The sequence below is a fragment of the Ictalurus punctatus genome, chromosome 24 (assembly GCF_001660625.3).
Source record: "Ictalurus punctatus breed USDA103 chromosome 24, Coco_2.0, whole genome shotgun sequence".
NCBI classification, from domain to species: Eukaryota; Metazoa; Chordata; class Actinopteri; order Siluriformes; family Ictaluridae; genus Ictalurus; species Ictalurus punctatus.
Window position 1 is genome coordinate 22184174 of NC_030439.2, and position 21482 is coordinate 22205655.

The following is a 21482-nucleotide window of genomic DNA, read 5'->3' on the forward strand; positions in this document are numbered from 1 at the left end:
TTTGATAGTGGTTCGTCTTGGTTCCAGAACTTTTGTGGATCATTTGTGTATTTCTTTGCGAATTTCAGTCTGGCTTTCTGATTCTTACTGCTCATGAGTGGTTTGCATCTTCTGGTATGGCCTCTATATTTATGTACTTATGATACCTTCACCCCTGCCTCTGAAGGTTGTTGGTGATGTTACTAACTGCTGTTTTTGCGGTTTTCTTCACAGCTCACACAATGTTTGTCATCAACTGTTTTTTTTCCTTGGCCAACCTGTTCCATATCTGGTTGTTTCTTTCTTTTTCAGGACATTCCAAATTGTACTGGCTAAGCCCAATGCTTTCCCCTCTTTTCTCAGCTTCAAAATAGCTTGCTTTTCTCCCATAGACAGCTCTCTGGTCTTCATGTAGGTTTATCATTTTTAGCAACAAATGCAGTCTTCACAGGCGAAACCTAGGTCTCAAACCAAGAGTAGACATTCAGAGCTATTAACTCTTTAAACAATCAATTTAACAGGGCAGACCTGGACAGCAAGAAACATCTATTCAATATTTTTGATCACTTCAAATATTCATCTTTTGATCTATCTCAAACCCAAATGTCTTCAGGGTATAGCCCCCCCCCAAAAAAAATGGTCTTGCTTTTCCAACACTTTTTTAGGGGAATGTATAATCTATTCAACCTAAATATCTAATTGATTTAAAATATATCTTTTGTTTTATGAGTGTTTATTTGCCACTAGAGCAAGTAAACCAGATGAGGATGGTTTCTCTTCTGAGTATGGTTCCTCTCAAGGTTTCTTCCTCATATTATCTTAGGGAGATTTTCCTCACCACCGTCTCACTCAATGTGGATAAATTCACACATTTAAAATCTGTATCCTGTGTTTATATGTTTCTGTAAAGCTGCTTTGAGACAATGTCCATTGTTAAAAGTGCTATACAAATAAAATTAAATTGAATTGAAGTAAAAAGCCCATTCTCTACAGTACAAATTAAGGTACAGTTGGTTTTCACATTATCAAACAATTTCCACATAATCTATACATTTTTCTCATGAAACTGATCATGTGCAGCTCCTGAACCATGTCACTGTCTAGGTAATATGGTAAATATTTTACATTTTGAGTGATCATTTCCCGTATGCTGGCTTTTTAAAAGAGGCTTTCCACGGTCTCTGTCAAGTGTTAACTGCCCTTTCATCTTTTAAATGGTCATAAAAGGAAAAATATACAAATTAGTTCTCATACCAGAAATATGGATGGTGAAATGGGACAAATTAGCCAGAGGTTAAATGTAACATTATATATGTAATAAGTGTAGAATTATGACCTTGTGTATTTCTGACCTTGAATGTAATCACATTTTTCTTGCAGGATGTTGCCTCCAGTGAGAACCTATAGTAAGTCCAGCACCACTGTCTGACAGTTTGATGTAACCACAATCTGTCCTGCTGAAATTTATGTTTATCTTTAGTGGTTTTAATAATCTGAATGTGCAGCTCAAATTAACATAATCAGCTGCATAAGTCAACTATGAACACGAGTGTCACGAACCGGAGTCGGCACAGAAACAGAAGCGGGTGCGTAGTAAAGGGTAGTTCCAAAGACATAGTCATAAAACAAGCAAAGGTCACGCGACTGGACAGGCAGAAAGCGTAGTCGTAAATGGGAAAAGAGGTCGAGATAAAGATAGCAAACGAATGTGAAAGGCTTGGAAATGCAGAGAACAAGTCTACTGAACATATACTTCGCAATGAACATTTGGCGAATGACTCTCTAAATACTAGTGGAGAGAGTGTGTGTGTGAGATTAGTGACAGGTGTGGGAGATTAGTGACAGGTGTGGGAGATTAGAACTCGGGGGATGGTGAGCGCATGCGTGCATGGGAGGTGAGTGTTGCTTCTTGGGAAACTGAGTCCTGGCCGGATTGAGATATGACAATGAGGAACTTTAATAATTACTCAAATATTGATGTAACTTTTGGACTCAAGTAGAACACAGCTCAAAGAGATCTATTTACAACAAAAATGGCAGATTGTTCCCACAATGCAATGTGCCTTTACTGATGGCATCACTTTACTGATGATATCCCGCATGTTTCTTTCTCATAGCTCATCGTGTCCTGTTGTCTTGTCTGTCTGAAGTCTCAGCTCATCCACTGTGATGCTCCCATCAGCGTTCTGATCCTGGCTGGTGAACATCTCTCTGATGATTACATCAGCATCCATTGCAGGGTGGAGACGACCTTTGCTCATTGACACCTGCAGCCTGATGAATGCTGTGAACTGGAGAGGGACAAAGAGGATAAATTACAGCACTGAGTGTAAGTATTAACCGCCCTTCTATTAGTGACATTTTACAACTTGGAACGGACATGTGCTTAAATTTTTTTTTGTCATAAATCTACACAAAGCATAATATTGAATTAGCAAAAGATCAATATAGTTCAAAATACAGTATAATTTATAGCAAACTTATTTACAAATAAAACATGTGAACATTGTGATTGCATATGTATTAACCCATGTTGCTGTGACACCCCTAAATTAGTTCTGGTGCAACCAGTACCTGTCAGCCCATGTAAAGAGGTGTGTACTCAGAGAAGTTTCCAAGAAAGTAATTCTATATAACCACCATGCTTTACATTGTAAACCCCTAAAACCCTGACTGATATTTCTCCAGAACTTTGTCTTGGACTTATATTGATTACTTCTTAGTCTTTGTGATGCTGCTTATTTAGATATAGTTCTGCCAGAGCCCTTTACAATTTTTTGTATTTCTGTATTGCATAAATTTGATATATGACCATATATATTAAATATGACCATATCTTCATGTAAGTCCTCAACTAGAGAGACAAACTAAAAATAACATAAGTAAACAAAACACATAAAAACATAGTTTTTTATATTTATCTATTGAGAAAAATTATCAATGTTAAATCTTTATCAGAAAAAGTATGTGAACCTTTGCTTTCAGTAACTGTTTAAACAAAAAGTTGTACTTCAGATTCATTTATCCACAGAACATTCTTCTAATAGGCTTATCCACATGGTCTTGAGCAAACTACAGATGGGCAGCAGTGTTCTTTTTGGAAAGTAGTGGCCCCCTTGCTATACTGCCTTGCACACAGTACCTGTTCAGTGCTTGACTGATGGTGGACTCATGAACATTGACATTACTCAATGCAAGAGTGACCTCTAGGTCCTTAGATATTACCCTGGGTTTCTTTGTGACTTCCTGTAATATTATTCACCATGCCCTTGGAGTGATTTTTGCTGGATAACCATGTCTTGGGAAAGTATCAGTGATGCTGAATTTCCTCCATTTGTATAACTGCCTCACAGTGGATTGGTGAAGGCCAAACTCTTTAGAAATGGTTTTGTGCCTTTTCCAGCTTGGTAACATTAATAACCCTTTTTCTGAAGTCCTCATGAATCTCTGATGATTGAGGCATGGCACACTTCCATAAACTTGTGTGGTGAAGACCAGACTTTGATAGTGAAGACCCAAGTTTTTCTCAAACATGGGGGGGCCTGCTAAACTCATGCCTCATTGCCATCCCCTTAGTTGAAACACCTGACTTTAATTACCCCTTTAAATTAACTCGTACTCCTAGAGGCTCAAATACTTTTTCTGACAAAGCTATGTTAATGTTGGATCATTTTGCTCAATAAATAAATGTAAAAAATATCTTTTTGCATCATTTGTTTGACTGCATTATCTAGCTCTGTAAAGATCTGATCAAATTTTAGGTCAAATTTATGCAGAAATACAGAAAATTATAAAGGGTTTGAAATATTATAGCGGCACTGTATGTTCTCAAACTATGGAATTCTAATAAAAACAGAGCAATAGACAAGCAACTAAAAAAATAATAAAATAACACAGAAACACAATAATATGCCACACCTCCTCCAGTGGAACTTCTCCATCCTGGTTAAGGTCCATGAAGCTGAACAGAGGATCAGGAATCTCCTCCAACCAGACAAATAGGAAGCCCTGAGGAACGCCTTTTCGCAAATCCAACAACTCCAGTTCAAAAATTAACACAGCATCTGCTGGAACCACTAAACCTGTAAAAAAAACACATAATTAAAACAAAGTGTACTAACACACAATTCCAATGTTAACACTGCTTAATCTCAGAGGGGCAGCTGACAGACAGAGGACCAGCTCAGAAACAGAGGACGAGCTGAGAGGTGCAGGTAAAAGACAGATAGTTTGGGAATTAAAGGGGATTTAAAAACATTTACTCAGAAGTGTAACATTTCTATGTTTTCTGATGATGTTTTAACTTTTATTTCAGTGATAAATTATTTAACCTTCATTTTGTCCATGTCCAAAGTGGGGGGGCACAATCACCTCCCTCTTCTCACCAACACACATGCCTTTCAAGCCTTGATCCAGCCCCTCGATGACCTCTGCTTGACCCAGCATTGCCTGTGCAGGTCTGCCCAAGTCATTACTGTTGAGAGCATTGTTACTGCTGTTAATTTAAATAATTTCAATGCTGCTTTTAGCATCATGCCTCAACTAGTCAGCATTTTGAACACATACTAAAGATTGCACGCCAGTGTTTGAGGAATATGGGTGTAAGCAGAGTGTGCATGTGTGTGTGTGTGTGTGTGTTTAGGAGTTGGAAGGGGGGGTGCAGTGTGTGTATAGTGCACTTACGAGGAGTAAAGTCGTGTTCCGTCTAGCAGAGAGCAATTGTAGTGGTAGATGACAAGGTCATCATTGGTGCTGGTGCTGTTACACTGCAGGGGTTTGTGGGTAATTTGAACTTCCACTGAGTCTTTTGGATTGTGGAAGTCAATGATGTGGAGGTCAAAGATCAACACAGCTGAACCTGGAATAAGGTCACCTGAAAATAACACACACACACACACACACACACACACGATGAAGAAATAAGGTGTGTGTGTGTGTGTGTGTATGTGGGGGGGGGGGTCGGGGGGGGGGGGTGGGTGTGTGTATGTCTCACCTGTCCCATTCTCTCCATAGGCGAGGTGTGGAGGAACGATGATGTGTCTCTTCTCTCCCACACACACTCCTTGCAAGGCTTTATCCACTCCAGCGATCACATGACCCAAACCCACAAAGGTATTGTATGTACTTTTGCGCTGGTAGCTGAGTGTGTGTGGGAGGGGTGGTGTCGGGGTGGGTTCAGGCAACAAGAAGTACAACTGTATTCATACAGCAGTTTTGATGGTGTAATTCACAGCCAACTGAAAGGCTCATTACAGAACCTAATTTGCACCATTTTATTTTTACAGATCATCTGTAGATCTCCACTACACAAGAAAAACTTGTAAGTGAGAAATGTGCTTGAAGATTACAGTTCAACACCAGACTGAACACTAAACTTAAGCTTGGATTTAAATCCCTCAGAGTGCAGCTGGATGTTTGACTTTTTTGTAAGTTTGCCATCAGGTGGTCAGGGTGAGTTCCAGTACCTCCTTACTATTAAGGAAGGTAATACAGTTGCACGTTGGGGATGTGTGCTAAACCCTCTTATGCACATCCTGAATACCCATGACCATGTGTTTATGCAGAGCTCCAACATCATCATATGTGCTGTTGACAAGACACTCAAGAGTCTGACTTTCTTCCCACAGGTCAATAACTCCACACCTTACTAAACCCCACATGGCATTAAATGCCACACCACATTAAATGAAACCCCACACCACACTAAACCCTACAATGCAATAAACTACGAACTGAACTGCACTCCACAACATCATTACGCTAAACCCCATAATGCACAAAAACCCCACACTGCACGAAACCCCACACTATACTAAACCCCAGACTGCACTAAACACCACTGTATTAAATCACAAACTGCACTGTACTCCACTCTACAAGGAACTAAACTCCACACTGCACGAAACCCTACAATGCGTTAAACTATGTACTTCACTGCACTCCACTAAACTATACACTGTACAAAAACACAATGCACCAAACCATGCACGTCACAACTGCACTAAAGCACACAATGCATTAAACTACAAAACGCACACCACACTTTAGACTGCACCAAACTAAACTCCGCAATGCACTAAATCACACAGGGCAGAAAACTCCTCACTGCTCTAAGCCATGCAAACAATTAAACCCCATAATGCATTGAACTCACATTGCACATTTCATTTCAAAATGCACTAAACCCCACACTCCACTAACCCAACATGGCACTAACCCCCCACACCGCACTAAAATCCACACTGCACTAAACCACACATTGCACTAAACCTACACCATATTAACCCTCTTGCTGCTCTGCAATTGTGTGGACAATCCACAGCCAGACAGGATTATCCAAATCCTCTCTGGCTGTAGAACCCTGGAACTGTGTGATGAGGGATTACTTACCTGGAGTCGAACAGTGTTCCGTCCTGGAATGTTCCATTGTAGTGATAACGTATAAAGTCTCCTTTCTTTGATTTTCTTCTGCAGGGCTGAGGAACATGGAGAACCTCCACCTGAACATCATCCTTCACATTAAACACATCAATGAGCAGCACATCAAACACCACCGTTGCATGAGCCGGCACCTTCACGCCTGAACACACACACACACACATGCATACTTGTATCAAATTCCACTATCACATGAGCCAGCACCTTTACACCTGAACGAGCACACAACCTGTAAACCTGAGCAAAAACAAAAAACACCTACTATCTGAACCTGGATGCAGGAATATGAGCTGAAAGCATATCCAAAGCAATATTAAAAAACAAGGCAAAAAATTATTTAACAAACAAAGCAGGCAGGTATAATAACAATCAGACCTTGTGAACAAGGGAACTAGACTAGTACTCAGGGGTGGGTAGAGCAGCCAAAAATGTTACTCAATTACAAGTAAAAATACTTAAAATAATTACTTAAGTAACAGTAAAAGTAATACAGTGCCCTCAACTAATATTGGCACCTTTTGATATTGTGTTCGAAAAAATTCACTCTGCTCTCATGGATATCAAACAATTACAAACACAACACAGGTTTATAAAAAAAATCTTTGTTAAATATAGGTGTGCAACAGTTACTGGTACCCTTATGAATTCATATGAGAAAACTATATTTGATATTTTACTTTTTTTCTACACCTGGGTGACTTGGAACAGGAAATTGTTCAACTATGACTTCCTGTTTCACAGGGGTATAAATATGAGGTAACACATAGGTAGTGTTGGGAGAGTTACTTAAAAAAAAAAAATTCTGTTACAGTTACAAATTATGTCATAAAAAATTTAATGTCCCCTTCACATTGGCATAGAGCTGGTCCAAGATTTTATTCTCCGTTGTTTTACATTTGACATATTGTGTGAAGTTTCTAAGGGTTTTAGAGAGGGGGACATGGTTGAAGTCCCCATTAATAATCATGAGTGCGCTCAGGTGTTGTGTCTGAAGTTTTGCAGTGGACTGGAACTAGATGAATAGCACAAGCATTGAAAATGCCCATTTCCACCATCATGGCAATAATTAAGAAGTTCCAAGTCAACTGGAAATGTTCTGAATTAACCTGGAATTGGACTTGTGTCTATATCATCTCAACACACTGAAGAGGACAGTTTAAGTGACCAAAAAATCACCAAGGATCATAGCTGGAGAATTGCAGAAGTTAGTTGCATCTTGGGGTCAGAAAGTACTGCCATGACCATATTCCAGTTCCCTGACCTGAACCCCATAAACAACTTGTGAGGTGAACCGAAGAGGAGAGTCCACCAGCGTGGACCTCGAAATTAGAAGGATCTGGAGAGATTCTCTATTTAGGAATGCTCTCAGATCCCTTGCCATGTATTCTCCAACCTCATCAGGCATTATAGGAGAAGACTCAGAGCTGTTATCTTGGCAAAGGGAGGAAGCAGAAAGTATTGACTAAAATGATGCCAATAATTGTTGCACACCTATATTTAACAAAGTTTTTTTTTTGGATAAAACTGTTTTGTTTGTAATTGTTTGATATCCATGAGAGCAGAGTATTTTTCTGAACTTTTCAAAAGGTCAGGTCAGAGCTGTTTTGGCGACAAGGGGGACCTACACAATATTAGGCAGGTGGTTTTAATGTTATGGCTGATCAGTGTATGTATAGCTAAGTCACAAAAAATTTCCTAGTGCTACTGCATAAATGCACATCGGACCTTACTAGATGGTCTAGACTCCCTGTGTCCCTAATGGGTTGCGTTAATCTGATCAAAATGGTCATTTAACCCAAAGTTTTATATATTTAAGACATACCACTCTTTATTAATAATTTTTTTTTTCTACTTTAAATCGAATTGTGGACTCTTTCTTATAGGGGTGGCAGGCTGGCTTACATCAAGTAAACTGTTCTTCACCTTCCTAAGATCAAAGGTGGCATTGTGTTACCCAATGTTCCTCAATATTACTGGGCCTGCAACATCAGTAAGCTCCTCTAATAATTTAACAATCATAAAGCGCCTAATTTCCCCTACTGGGCAAGAATGGAAACGGTAACATGCCTTCCATTGTGGGGACGCAGCGTGGGAAAATAAAAACTACCAAAAAGAAACAAAAGAACATTTTTAACATGAAGAAATGTTAAACATATTATTATTATTATTATTATTATTATTATTATTATAGTACTAACATTATTATTATTATTATTATTATTATTATTATTATTATTATAGTACTAACAATATTATTATTATTATGATTATTATGATTATTATTATATTTTTTCCAAAACTAAAAATAAGGTTTTTGTTTCCCACCTATAAAACATCTTTGGCCAGAAGTGTTATCTGTGCTCAACCAAAGGTTTTCTTTTGGTACTTTTTATTTTAAGAACCTTCCTTCAGTGGCCTCAAACCACCCACACCTACACTAAGGTATGACTGTGTGTGTGTGTGTGTGTGTGGGTGTGGGTGTGGATGTACCATATCCTTTCTCCCCATAGGCTAGAAATGGTGGGATGATGATGGTGCGTTTCTCTCCCACACACATTCCCATTAGCCCCTGCACCATGCCGCTGATCAGGTGATCTTCATCCACGTATGTGTCATATGTGACATATTGTCCATAACTGTGAGAGAGAATAAACCAATGTAACAGCTCTTTATTAGTTCATTATAACGTAATTCAGTAATGTAGCTTTCATACCTGGACTCGAAGTTTGTGCCATTAATCAATGAGCCATTATACAGATATCGCACAAAATCACCATGCTGCACTGAGCGGCGACAGGACATTGGCTTAAAGAGCAGTCGAGTGTCCACACCATCATCCTTATTCCACACGTCCAACAACACGACATCAAACACCAGAGTTGCATCTGAAGGAATCACTGTACCTGAGACATTGAGACAGAGAGCTAGACAATGTTATTTATTATTAATAAGTCATAAAGTAGAGTCCAGAACTCAGAATAATGTTGTTTTAATGTTAATTCCTCCTGAAATCCATCATAGGAAGAAATACAGTCTACTTAACCCTCCTATTATGTTATGGGTCAATTTGACCCATTTCCACATTTGAGATGTCTGAAATACTGTTTAATCTTTCTTTTTCTCTTTTGAAACTTTTTTTTTTTGACTTTCCTCATTTAGTGTCATGAACTTGTATGCAAATAGTTCTTCTTATGGCTCGTCTCAGACAAGCCATAATAAAGATTTAGTGTTTTAAGCTGTTCGTTGCTGTTTGTGTGTGTATTTAAACTGTGGAAGTCATTTTGACCCATATCATAATGGATGTAATTTTTTTTCCCTCCAACATAATAGGAGTTAAGCTATACCCCTGACACTGAGATATAATTAAGGAGTTATTGTGTTTGAGTTTACCAGCTCCAGAGATTCCATATCCAAGGTGAGGGGGAATGGTGATCTTCCTCCTCTCATTCACACACATCCCCATCACTCCTCTGTCCAAGCCTGGAATCACCTTACTGTCCACACCCACCAGTCCAACAAATGCCATGCCCTTATGCTCACTTAGAGACAAACAGAAAGGAGGACAGAATGCAAAAAGAGACATCTTAGAACACTCATTAATTTATTCATACATTATCCTTCTTATCCCAGTGTATGTTGAGGTTTCAGCAGGCTGAAAATTCAGTCCAGACTTCTCTACTCTGCACCACAGATTCAAGCTCCTCCCAGTGAATCCCCAGATGTCCAAAAGCCAACTGTGAGATATAATCTCTTGAGCAGTACCTAGGTCTTCCCCAGGGTTTCCATTCAACAGGACATGCCTGACAAACTGATATAGCTCTACCGAAAAGGGGGCGCCTTTGTAAGGTGCCCAATCCACCTCAACTGGCTCGGCTCGATTTGAAAGAGCAGCAGCTCTAGTCTGAGGTTTTCCTGTCAAGATCCTCACCTTCTCATGGAGAGTAAGCCCAGCAACCCTGCAGAGAAACCTAATTTCCCCCACCTGTACTCGTCACTACACACAGCTTGTGTCCAATGGTGATGATCAGGACATTGACTTGAACAGAGCATCCCATTTATGTCTGGGACAGAATCATGGCCCCAGACTTAGAGGTGCTGATTTTCATCCTAGCTGCCTAATACTTTGAAATTTTTCGATTGCATGTCAGATGGTGTCAAAAGAACAAAGTCATTTGCAAATGTACTTATTGCCCATACTGGACACTTCTCTGACCTCAGCTGAGTCTTAATATCCTGTCCATGAAACATGAAAAACACAAAAGGGAACTGAGATAAGACAGTTTGAATCAGTTACAGTGTGCATTCATTTGGACTGTTATGCCTTGTGTAGTTTCTTTTAATGAAACAATCATTTGATCATAAATGCTTGTGGATGATAGAAAGATCGATAAGCAGACGGAAATTATGTAATTTATTTTAATTTAATTAAAAAAATATTTGGGAAGCATACCCATTCACACTTCCAACCCCACCCACATTTTCAAACCAAATATATGCACATGCAAATAATGTAGTAATGTAGCCTGAGAAATCAAATAATGCAGTAATATGGCATAAGAAAGTGAATGATGCAATAATGCAGTGTAAGAAAGTGAATGATGCAGCAATACAGTGAGAAATGTATCTTTGTTTACAGTAATATTAAATGTTAGATAGAAACAGGTTGTCTTACAGTTTAATTGTTAAATCTCAGAAAAATCTGTATGAGAACAACAGATTATAATATGCACTGCTGTGATAAACCTGGTACAAACCACACTAACCCGGTATTAATAACCTCCACTCACCTGGACTCGATGATCCTCCCGTCCGGAAACGATCCGGTGTAATGGTACCGTACATAATCACCGACCTGAACCTCTCTGCCACAGCGGGTCGGTAATGAATATCGATCAATTATCAGCTCCTCATTGGGACCCGTGTTACAGATCGCGCATGCGCAGTACGCACACAGCACAAACAGCGCCACTTTTACATCCATTTTTCTCTCTCTCTCTCTCTCTCTCTCTCTCTCTCTCTCTCTCTCTCTCTCACACACACACACACACACACACATACATAAACTCACTCACTCAGACAATTTTTTCCAAGACGGTACCGGACCTGTCACTAATTTCGCCAAACGAAAGAAAAATCCCGAACAAACTTCACTGTCTCGGTTCCGCCTCCTTTTGCAGACGTGTTGCAGAGTGTGTGTGTGTGTGAGAGAGAGAGACAGAGAGAGAGAGAGAGAGAGCGCGCTCAGACGTATCTCCAGCCTGCAGTGAGACAGCAGCAGTGAAAAAGTTTCTGTACAATCTCAGTAACTGTACGAGTAACTAGTAACAGCACATCTGCCCCACGAACCCAACAAACGTGAATTAAAGGGAAGAGATCATCACAGCTGGAAAACCTCCCCAAGGTCCCAAAGCACGCTCTGTGCTCTCTCTTCTAACTCATTTTGATTATGCAGGGTAGCGCGGGTGAAAATTTAGCTGCGTCGTAATGCAACATAATGTGACACAGAGTTGTCAGTCTACCAGATTAGCTTTGTTAACACACATACTCCTCTAATCCATCTTGGTACCCTATGTTACTAAAAAGGCTAAATTTCAGGCACACACACACACAGACAGAGGTAGATGTATTATAAACATATAGGCTACACCAACCAAGTTTAAATATTTACTTTAATTATTTATGCATTTAAAGACGCTGCTGTGATTGAGAGCTGTAGTTGCTGCCATTGTTCACTATCTCACCAGGTATTTTGAAATGCTACTACTTATGGAACTGTTAAAACGGGTCTATTAAACACACAAATTCAAAGCAATACTGTTTATAGCATCACAAGCATTGATTATAAAAGTGCATTTAAAGCATGTTTTAAATGAGGGTATGACTTACATGACACAAAGCAGATAGTTGTTAATTTCAAGTTTCATCACTGTGAGATGAAACAGCGTTGTACAGTAATTCATACTGAACATTAGCTATCGGTGCAGGTGTGGATCTGCTGTGAATGCTAGATAGTGTACCACTGTCTATTTCAAGATTTTATTTTTTATAATTCACATGGGCCGAATGAAATGAGGCAGCGGGCTGTTTTTGGCAAGGGACCTTGATGTTGACACATGTTTAAGACCATCTTACCATTAGATGCTCTTTTTCCTGAGAGGCAAAATATTGTTAATCCATATCTTCAACCATGACACATTCCAGGGACATGCATGTCAGGTGGCTCAGTCTCTCCTATCCAATAGCAGACTACAAGTGATTTAAAAAAAATAATAATAATGGCAGTTTATGAAAGGAGCAATTTCCTAACACATTGGTAACAGGCAATGAGCCACCTCACACTAGGACTTGCCACTTTAAGCAGCCGCAATGAGAGACGATGATCAGCAACTAGTGTAAACTTTTCTGTGCAGTGTGTAGAGTTAGGGTTATGGATACGGATTATCCATATATGGGATTGGGCAAGTGCACTGGGGCTCCAGGCAATGAGGGGCAAATATTTGTAATGTTTTCTCTCTCTCTCTCATATATATATATATATATATATATATATATATATATATATATATATATATATACAGCAAAATCACCAGTGTTGATTTAACACCCAGAGTGTTGAATTTACACCCTACAATGTTTATATAAGTCCATAGGACTCAAATGAACACTCTGGGTGTTAATTCAAAACTAGGGATTTTTACTGTATGTATATATTACTTACTGGAAGAGAAGCAAACATCCCTATTGAGCTGTTCACACCAGTGTAATCATTCACGGCACAACAAAGCAATGCTTTTTTTTGTCCAGAATGTCGATTTTTTTTCCCCTGCCGCTCTGCGATGAAACAGGCCGACCAATTAGATTTGAGCTTTAGATCACGTGCCCAGAGATGCTGCTGCTGCACAAAAAGGCAAGATAGGTGACGCTATAGCACAGAAAGCCTTTTTGAAAACCAGTGTAAATGCTGAAGAAGAGTATTCTGGAAGAGAGAAGAGAATGGATGTTCAGTTCTTGTTATCATTTGGCAAGTTTCTATCCATATTTTGCACAGTTCTGTTATCGATAAATGTGCATTAAAAAAAGGTTTGCCATATTTGCTGTCTCCTACCTGTTTACATCTATGTGACCTTTTACCGATAAAAGTTACTTATGCAATAAAAAGTGCCGTTTGGTCAGTGCACGTGATCTCTCTCACATACACACACAAGTGCGTGTACCATGGCGATATAAACAAACCGTCGTAACATTCCGTGGCTCGAGTTAGCTGCCAAAAAAGTATATTTCTCACTGAAATACTTCATATTTGTTTGAATGCAAACAAATATATATTTTCCATAATGTTACAGTTGGACTTTTTGTAGCAGAAAACAATACTAAGTATGTCATTTGTTATTTATCTTTATATTCTTGTTAAAACATGTCAGTAGTAATATAACGGGATAGTAAGAATTGAACTGTTACTTCATTTATATGGGCATTAAACTCGGGTTTTGTCCCGTTACTGTGTTATTGCATTATATTTCACATTATTTAATTCAGACTAAAACAGCTTGATAGTGCTGTTCAAAACACACACACAAAAAAAACTTTCTGCCTCCCTTTCTGGGTAGAATCCACATAAAATAAGAAGTTAGTTTCTGTGCTTCTGTCTCGTTCTGCCCCGCGTATTCAGCAGAGATGTTCGGGCTTTAGGACCCAGACAAGACCTTGCACCCCAAAACTTTTACAATTACCTTTTCTAAGTTTTCCACTCCCCCGACACACTCAAGCCAACTAAAGCTACGTGCAGTTAGACATGTATCTGCTCTCGCGCTGTGGATAAAAAGGAGCACGGAGTGGTTTAACGGTTACAAAGGCGTGACTGAATATGGCTAATGTTTATGTGTGCGTGCTTCTGTGCGCCGCTGTGCTCGTGCCCGCGGTTCGATGTCAGTATGAGCACTACAGTGCGGAGAATTTCCCGCAAGCGGATCTGATGCCGCTGGACTCGGCGTACGGTTTCGCGCTGGAGCGGTACGGCGCGCGGGAGTGGGTGGAGAGCGCGCGGTACTTGGAACTTAGCCTGCGCCTCCATCGATTACTGAAGGAGAGCGAGGCGCACTGTAGCCGCGCGTGCACCCGGGACAACCTGCACGACACCGACATGGATACAAGCCTGCAAATCTTCAGACACATCCTCACGCATGCGGCGTGCGTGAAAAAGTGTAAATCGGAAATGCCTGTATTTTCTAAACAATACCCGAACCCCGAAACTCTGGAGGCCTTTAGCACGAGGACGCCGTACCGGTATTTACAATTCGCTTATTATCAGGTAACACACACACCACAAATGCAGAAAACCAGGCGGAAGTGACGTTAAACGAAGCGGAAAGCGGGAGGGGCGAGTGTTAATATGTATTCGATATTTTTTTACATGACCATTTATGAAATATGACAATACACAATTTCTGGTTGAGAGAAACACATCAGTGAAAATCTGCGCGTGGGTATATAACTAACTATGATTTCTTATCATAGTTAGTTATATACAGAACTACAATGTCCTGCCCCCTATCCAAAATCGCACGCGACCGTGTAGGTGAAAAGTAACGTCTCAAACCCCTCGGTGCGCACTCTGTAGGGCGGGAGTGAGTGGTGCGTTTTAATGCCACGTCCACATCTACACCACCATTAAGACACACACACACACACACACACACGCATACAATACCTCCCCCTTGTGCAGAAGTCTCACCTCAGTGTGAGGCTGAATCATTCATTTTTTAACACAAAACTTCAATTCAGCTGTGGAGAGAAAAAAGAAGTGAAATACAGAGCAAGTAACACTGCATTACGCCACAATTTTTTTTTAGAGCTGGTGTGTAAAACTCAAATTCTGCCCAAGTACAAGTATATCGGGAGGCTGTACCATGAAGATAGTTGAACAAACTCAGGGTTAGGGGATTACAGTGCCCTCCACTAATATTGGCCCCCTTGGTAAATATGAGCAAAGTAGACTATGAAAATAAAAGGTCTTTATTGTTTAACCTTTTGATCTTTTGTTTAAAAAAAATCACACAAATAATTTGCTATCATGGATATCAAACAATTGCAAACAAAACAGGTTGATCAAAAAATAAATCGTTGTTAAATATAGGTGTGCAACAATTATTCGCACCCCTGTAATTTCATGTGAGAAATATATTTGAAGTATATTCCCATTGATATAAAAAAAAAAATTCTACTAGGAAAAGGGCTGTGATGGTGGCAGCTTTTTACCACCACTGTAGTACATTATTATTATTATTATTATTATTATTATTATTATTAATTGTATAGGCTTAAATTAACTAAAAACCTGAATATAAAAAACAGTATTGTGATTACATGCATGGGAAGAAGGAGAAGAAGTGGATAATAAAGACATGCAGTGAAACAGTTGCACGTTTCTCTCTCTCGTTAGGCACAAATCCAAAATGTTCCCAGATCGCTGATGTAACATTTGGTTTCCCAACAAGATCCATCAAAGCGGCAGAACCCGAAGTGAAATTGTAGAATTTGCCTGACTGGATTTTGCCGTGCTCAAACAAACCCGCGCCAAACTAACAGACAACACCATATAAGATTATGTAATTTGTGTATTAATATAAAAACTCCCGCTATATGGTAGGCTTTAAATACAAATTAATATAGCAGCTTACTATTATTTACATTTCTATACAAAAAACGAAAAAAGCCTCTACTCTCATCCAAAAACAAACTCGAGCGTATTCAGTTTGCCAAACACTACTGGAAAATGGGATCGAGTTCTATGGTCAGATAAAACCAAAATAGAGCGTTTTGACAATAAACGCCAGAGGTGGCTTTGGAGCACACAGAGAAGTAGCCATATGGAAAAGTACCTCATGCCCATGGTTAAATATTTGCATATATTTACCAAGGGTGCCAATATTAGTGGAGGGCACTGTATTTAATATACATAATATAAAATTTGCACACACATGAGCGAGAGAGATGCTGAGATTCTGTGCCTGAGAGTACATTTACATGAAAATAATGTACTACAAATGAAAAGTTTTTCCTTTGCATTTTTAAAAAGTTTTGCGTACAGACGACAGTGTTGTCAAAACGATACCCAGACACACACATCTGCAAAAATGACCAAAAACAAATGCTGTATTATGCATGCTAGGCCAGTATTATATTATATTTTGAAAACAAAAAAACAGCTGATTGTCCACATGTTTTAAAGCAGACGTTAAATCACTACATTAAAGATGCTAAAGAGTAAAAATTAAAGCAGAGCCTAAGTGTTAAGTGGTAAGAGGTCGAATGTTCTGCAGTAACACACATTCACTCGTCTGAACACACTAACATGTTCATTTATTCGGTAAATGTACCACACTTCTTACATCTATATACAATTACATGTTCTAACCCCATTACAATTACTCTCTCATAAACACACACTTAGTTAAGTTTATAAATATCAATAAATATAGCATCAAACTACATGTTTGATCAGAATTAATATTTTAGTCAGCGTTATTGTGTGATTGCGGCGCACAGGCGTGGACTCACGCTCATTCAGTGGAGCTGTCAGGACGAGACTTTATATAAAATAGAAATACCGGCGTGAATTTCTAACATTTACAGATAAGGATATAAACATAAACTTCTGTGCTGAAGAAAACACGTCTGGAACACGTTAAACTGCACACGCGTCTGTTTCAGTGTCTATAAAACATTCTCACGTTTTGGATAAGCCGGATTCTGCACTTGTCCCTCAGCAGCAGCTCACTCTGTTTCCTCCTCTGTTTTTCACACGGTTTTTATCAAGTGACCTTGATAACGCCGGTGGTGGGGGTATCCACAGTGGCGTCACAGACCCAACTAATCCATAATGACATTCGCTGTCCATCCATTATTTGAATTATTGATTTTATCGATTAGTTGTTGCAGCCCTGGTTTATTTAACATTTATGGAATTAGTCTTAGTGTTAGTTCTTTGTACCAATGTAAATTAAAGCTGTAACTTTAAGTTTTTCAATTCAATTCAATTTTATTTGTATAGCGCTTTTTACAATAGACATTGTCTCAAAGCAGCTTTACAGAAATATCAACACGGTATACAGATATTAAAGGTGTGAATTTTTCCCAACTGAGCAAGACACTGAGTGGCGACGGTTTTCCAACATGTTCAGGACAGAGAAGGTTACGCTAACTGTACTTTAGCAATTATGTCTATCCATAAACTTTATTTTCATTTATATCATCTTTATGGGTTCATCTGCACTTCATTCATCTGTGTGTGTGTGTGTGTGTGTGTGTGTGTGTGTGTGTGTGTAGATGAATAATCTGGAGAAAGCTATATCAGCAGCACACACTTATCTCCAGCGTAACCCAGGGGACCCGCTAATCTCCAAGAACATGAACTTTTACAAAAGTCTGTTTGATATTGAAGAGTATTTAATGGACCAGGAGGAGAAAAAACATGAGGTAACACACGCACGCGCACACGCACGCGCACACACACATCTCCTGTATTTATTGCTGTCCTGTTTAGTCCTGTCTATTTCTTTATTAGCATGACTGTTACAGCAGTTATAGTACAAAGCATTAAAATTATTGTTTTTTTTGTAAATGAAAATAGCAAAGAAAGAAAAAGTATGCAATAATGTCACTGTTTATTTCTGTTTGTCTCTGTGTCAGACACTCTTCCTGAAGGCAGTGCTGCTATATAATGCAGGGGACTTCAGCAGGTCGGTGAGCATGATGGAGGAAGTGTGTGTGGAGTATTTACGTGTATATGATGAGTGTGTTTCAGCATGTGAGGGATCATATGAGGTGCAGGAGGTCAAAGACTTTTACCATACACTCGCAGGTTAGTGACATACACACATGCATACATGCACACAGAGATACACACATGCATACATGCACACAGAGACACACACACACACACACACACACACACACACACACACACACACACTCTGAGGGGGTATGGTTGTGGTGAGGAGCAGGGTCAGTGTTTCTCTGGAGGAGGGGCTTTGGAACATTTTCAGTAGTTCCAAAAGTAGGTGTTTTCTTAGCAGAAACATTCATAATGTTTGTCTCACACTCTGTCTTTGTCTTTCTCTCTCTCTCTCTCTCTCTCTCTGCAGGGTTCTTTATGGAGGTGATGAGGTGTAAGATGAGGTGTGAAGAGAATTTAACTCCCAATGTTGGTGGATTTTTTGTGGAAAAATTTGTTGCCACCATTTACCACTACATGCAGTTTGCATATTATAAATGTAAGTAACAATATTACGCACACACACTCTCACACACCGTTATACAGTTACGCCCCCATACACACCAGTACACATTCACCATTTTAAACATGTTCTCTCTCTCACACACACACACACACACACACACACACACACACAAAATTCTTACACCTTTACAAACAAACAGAGTGGTGTGATGTGAATTTCTGTATTATCAAGCATAAACAGTTCAGTTTAATAAAATTACTGTGTGTGTTACAGTGAATGATGTCATTAAGGCTGCTCCGTGTGCACTTAGTTATCTGCTCTTTGATCCTGATGATCAGGTGATGCAGCAAAATGTTGCATATTACAAATTTCACAGAAACCAGTGGAGTCTGAGTGAGGAGGAGTTTAAACCCCGCCCTGTGAGTACACACGTACACAAAAAGTAATGCTCAACATGATGCTACCACCACCATGCTTTTACAGTGTAGATAGTGTCCTTAGAGTGATGAGCAGTGTTTGGAAATATTTTATAAATAAACCTTGAAACTTTTCAAGAACATTGTTTTTGATGTCTCTCTCTCTCTCTCACACACACACACACACACACACACACTCACACAAACACAAACACAGACAGAGATTAGTATTATTACATTTAGATAACAATGCTTTTCTCTTGTGCCACCAAGGAGCCCTGGATTAACATTTTAAAGTAAATTATTACAGTTTTGATCTGACAGTGTAACAGTACACCATTGTCTGTGGGTGTTTATGATGTAAATTTTTGCTTTGTGTTTACAGGAAGCTCTTCGTTACTTTAATCAGACAATGAAGCAAAAAGAATTGTTGAAATTTGCACGCAACTATTTACAAACAGATGACGAGGTAGTGTGTGTGTGTGTGTGTGTGTGTGTGTGTGTGTGTGTGTACGGATCCAGTTAAACATTTGAAAACCATGTTTTTAAAAATCTTCCTTCATTCGTAACTGCTCACAGCAAATTTGCACATTTAGTTAGCGTTAATGTTTAGCATTACAGTTAAGGTCCACTGTTTAAACACAGACATGATAGAGCAGCTGAACTTTACTGTAAGAGAACAGATTCACTACAGTGCTCAAAGTGACTGTGTCTCTACTTGTCCAACTGTGTGTGTGTGTATGTGTAGGATGTTGTGAGTCCAGAGGAATCTCCTGCTCTTTCTTCTCCTGATGAAGAGTTTGATGGAGTTGGTGATTATGAAGAGTCGTTCCTTGCTGAGTGGTGGCAGGAACCCAAAACTAAAGGAGACACTGGAGAAGCAGAATGAAACACGCATACAATGGACTACATCAGTTGTGTGTGTGTGCACGTGTAATGATGAACTACACTGACTGCTGAAGGCAGGAAGTATTCCTTCTTCTCCTGTGAAAACACACATACGCACACACACATGGCTGAAGATCTGTTAGGACTGGCAGAGAGCAATTGGTGACCCGTTGATGATTTTGTTGTTATTGTTATTTAACTCTGCTGCAGGATTATTGTGATACATAAATAAATAACACATAAATAGGTTTTAATGTAGAACATTGATTTTTTATTCATGTTCATTTTCCATTCTGGCTTAAACATGTAAATGTTTCCCCCAGAGTAACACGTTAGGCAACTCCAGTGTTGAAGAGTGTCTCACAGACTCACTGATTCACTGTCTTGCCATCAAGTGTCATAAACAGAGTTGGGTATAATGCATTACAAAGTAAAGTATATAAAGGTTCTTTATCCTAATAGCACAAGAATCTATCGCAGTAGTTCTCAAAATTAGGGCCTCCAGATGGCACTGGGGGGGCTGCATATAAATTCTAGAAGCCTTTTTTTTTTTTTTTTTTTTTTTACTTTTACCTGTGTGTAAGTCAGGATTGGCAACCTTTGAACTATGATTATGCATAAAAATTAGAAATATTAATAAATTAAATTAATTATACACAGTACACTAAGACACAAACCAAGCGGTTGATATACTAATGTACTGTTAGCCACATGCTGGTAAAACGTAAAGACTATTTAAAATGGATAAGTTTTTAAATAGAGGATGTAGTCTCTTAACTGAGAAAGTTAATACAGAGGAGCCTAGCATGAAAAAAAAAAGACTACTCTAGGGGCGCACCAAAAGACTACTCTAGGGGGCCTCATGCTGAAAAATGAGTACCACTGATGTAACGCATTATATTTTAAGTTTATATAACTTGATTAGTTACTATTGTCAATAAAATGACATTATTTGCATTACAAATTTATTGCTAAGAAAACAATATTAAGTAAAATGCATTTTTTTAAATCATGTTTTGCGCAGCTGCCTGGGGTGTAACCTGGCTTGGCCATTTGCGGCTGTAGCTCTGAGGATTTTTTCTTTAGCCCGAATAATTCTCCACTTGGAGAAGTTTTTTACTATGTAGATGAACGTCAGTACAAGAAGACTGCAGTGTTGTAACTTTATATCTTAAGTGAACGGAGGTAACCAGCGAGACAAGGTTTACAGGAAAATACAAGGAAACAATAGTGTCTTATTGGCTGACAGTCTCTCAATTCTGCTAAGCGGTAACTCCCAGTCAGTGTGAGGGAAAAGTGGGTATACACCAATTTTTATTTATTTATTTATTTTAATCAGTAAAGGGGTTGAAAATTAAACAGTAACATCTCGTTATCTCAAGTGGATAATGGTGGTGGTTGAGGAGATTTCCCCTCATTCTATATAAAGCAATTTGAGTGCCTCGAAAAGCGCTATATAAATTTAAGATATTATCATGCTGAGCAGGAAAACAAAGTGTGTAAATGTCTACACTGTTTAAAA

At 39.0% G+C, this 21482-nt stretch overlaps 2 protein-coding genes across 4 annotated transcripts; one reads left to right on the plus strand and one right to left on the minus strand.

Annotated features, from left to right (window-relative positions):
• Positions 1-1912: 1912 nt before the first annotated feature.
• Positions 1913-12642, minus strand: fkbp10a (FKBP prolyl isomerase 10a). Of its 3 annotated transcripts, none has more exons than XM_053675295.1 (10): positions 12550-12642; positions 9808-9956; positions 9131-9341; positions 8908-9053; positions 6370-6559; positions 4973-5118; positions 4663-4852; positions 4311-4453; positions 3898-4061; positions 1913-2270 (listed from the first exon to the last, which is right to left on the minus strand). In XM_053675295.1, the coding sequence occupies exons 2-10, from the start codon at positions 9941-9943 to the stop codon at positions 2091-2093; spliced, it is 1506 nt and encodes a 501-aa protein (XP_053531270.1). In that variant the 5' UTR covers positions 9944-9956; positions 12550-12642; the 3' UTR covers positions 1913-2090. The 3 variants fall into 3 exon arrangements, with proteins under 3 accessions (XP_053531270.1, XP_053531268.1, XP_053531269.1); XM_053675293.1 differs by lacking the exon at positions 12550-12642 and adding an exon at positions 11205-12469; XM_053675294.1 differs by lacking the exon at positions 12550-12642 and adding an exon at positions 11205-12462 and having other exon boundaries at positions 9131-9320.
• A 1490-nt stretch (positions 12643-14132) lies between these two features.
• p3h4 (prolyl 3-hydroxylase family member 4 (inactive)) lies at positions 14133-20209 on the plus strand. Its single transcript, XM_017454777.3, has 7 exons — positions 14133-14725; positions 17743-17892; positions 18106-18277; positions 18561-18689; positions 18930-19075; positions 19458-19541; positions 19821-20209. Exons 1-7 carry the CDS (start codon positions 14282-14284, stop codon positions 19959-19961), a joined length of 1266 nt encoding a protein of 421 aa, XP_017310266.1. The 5' UTR covers positions 14133-14281; the 3' UTR covers positions 19962-20209.
• Positions 20210-21482: the final 1273 nt, after the last annotated feature.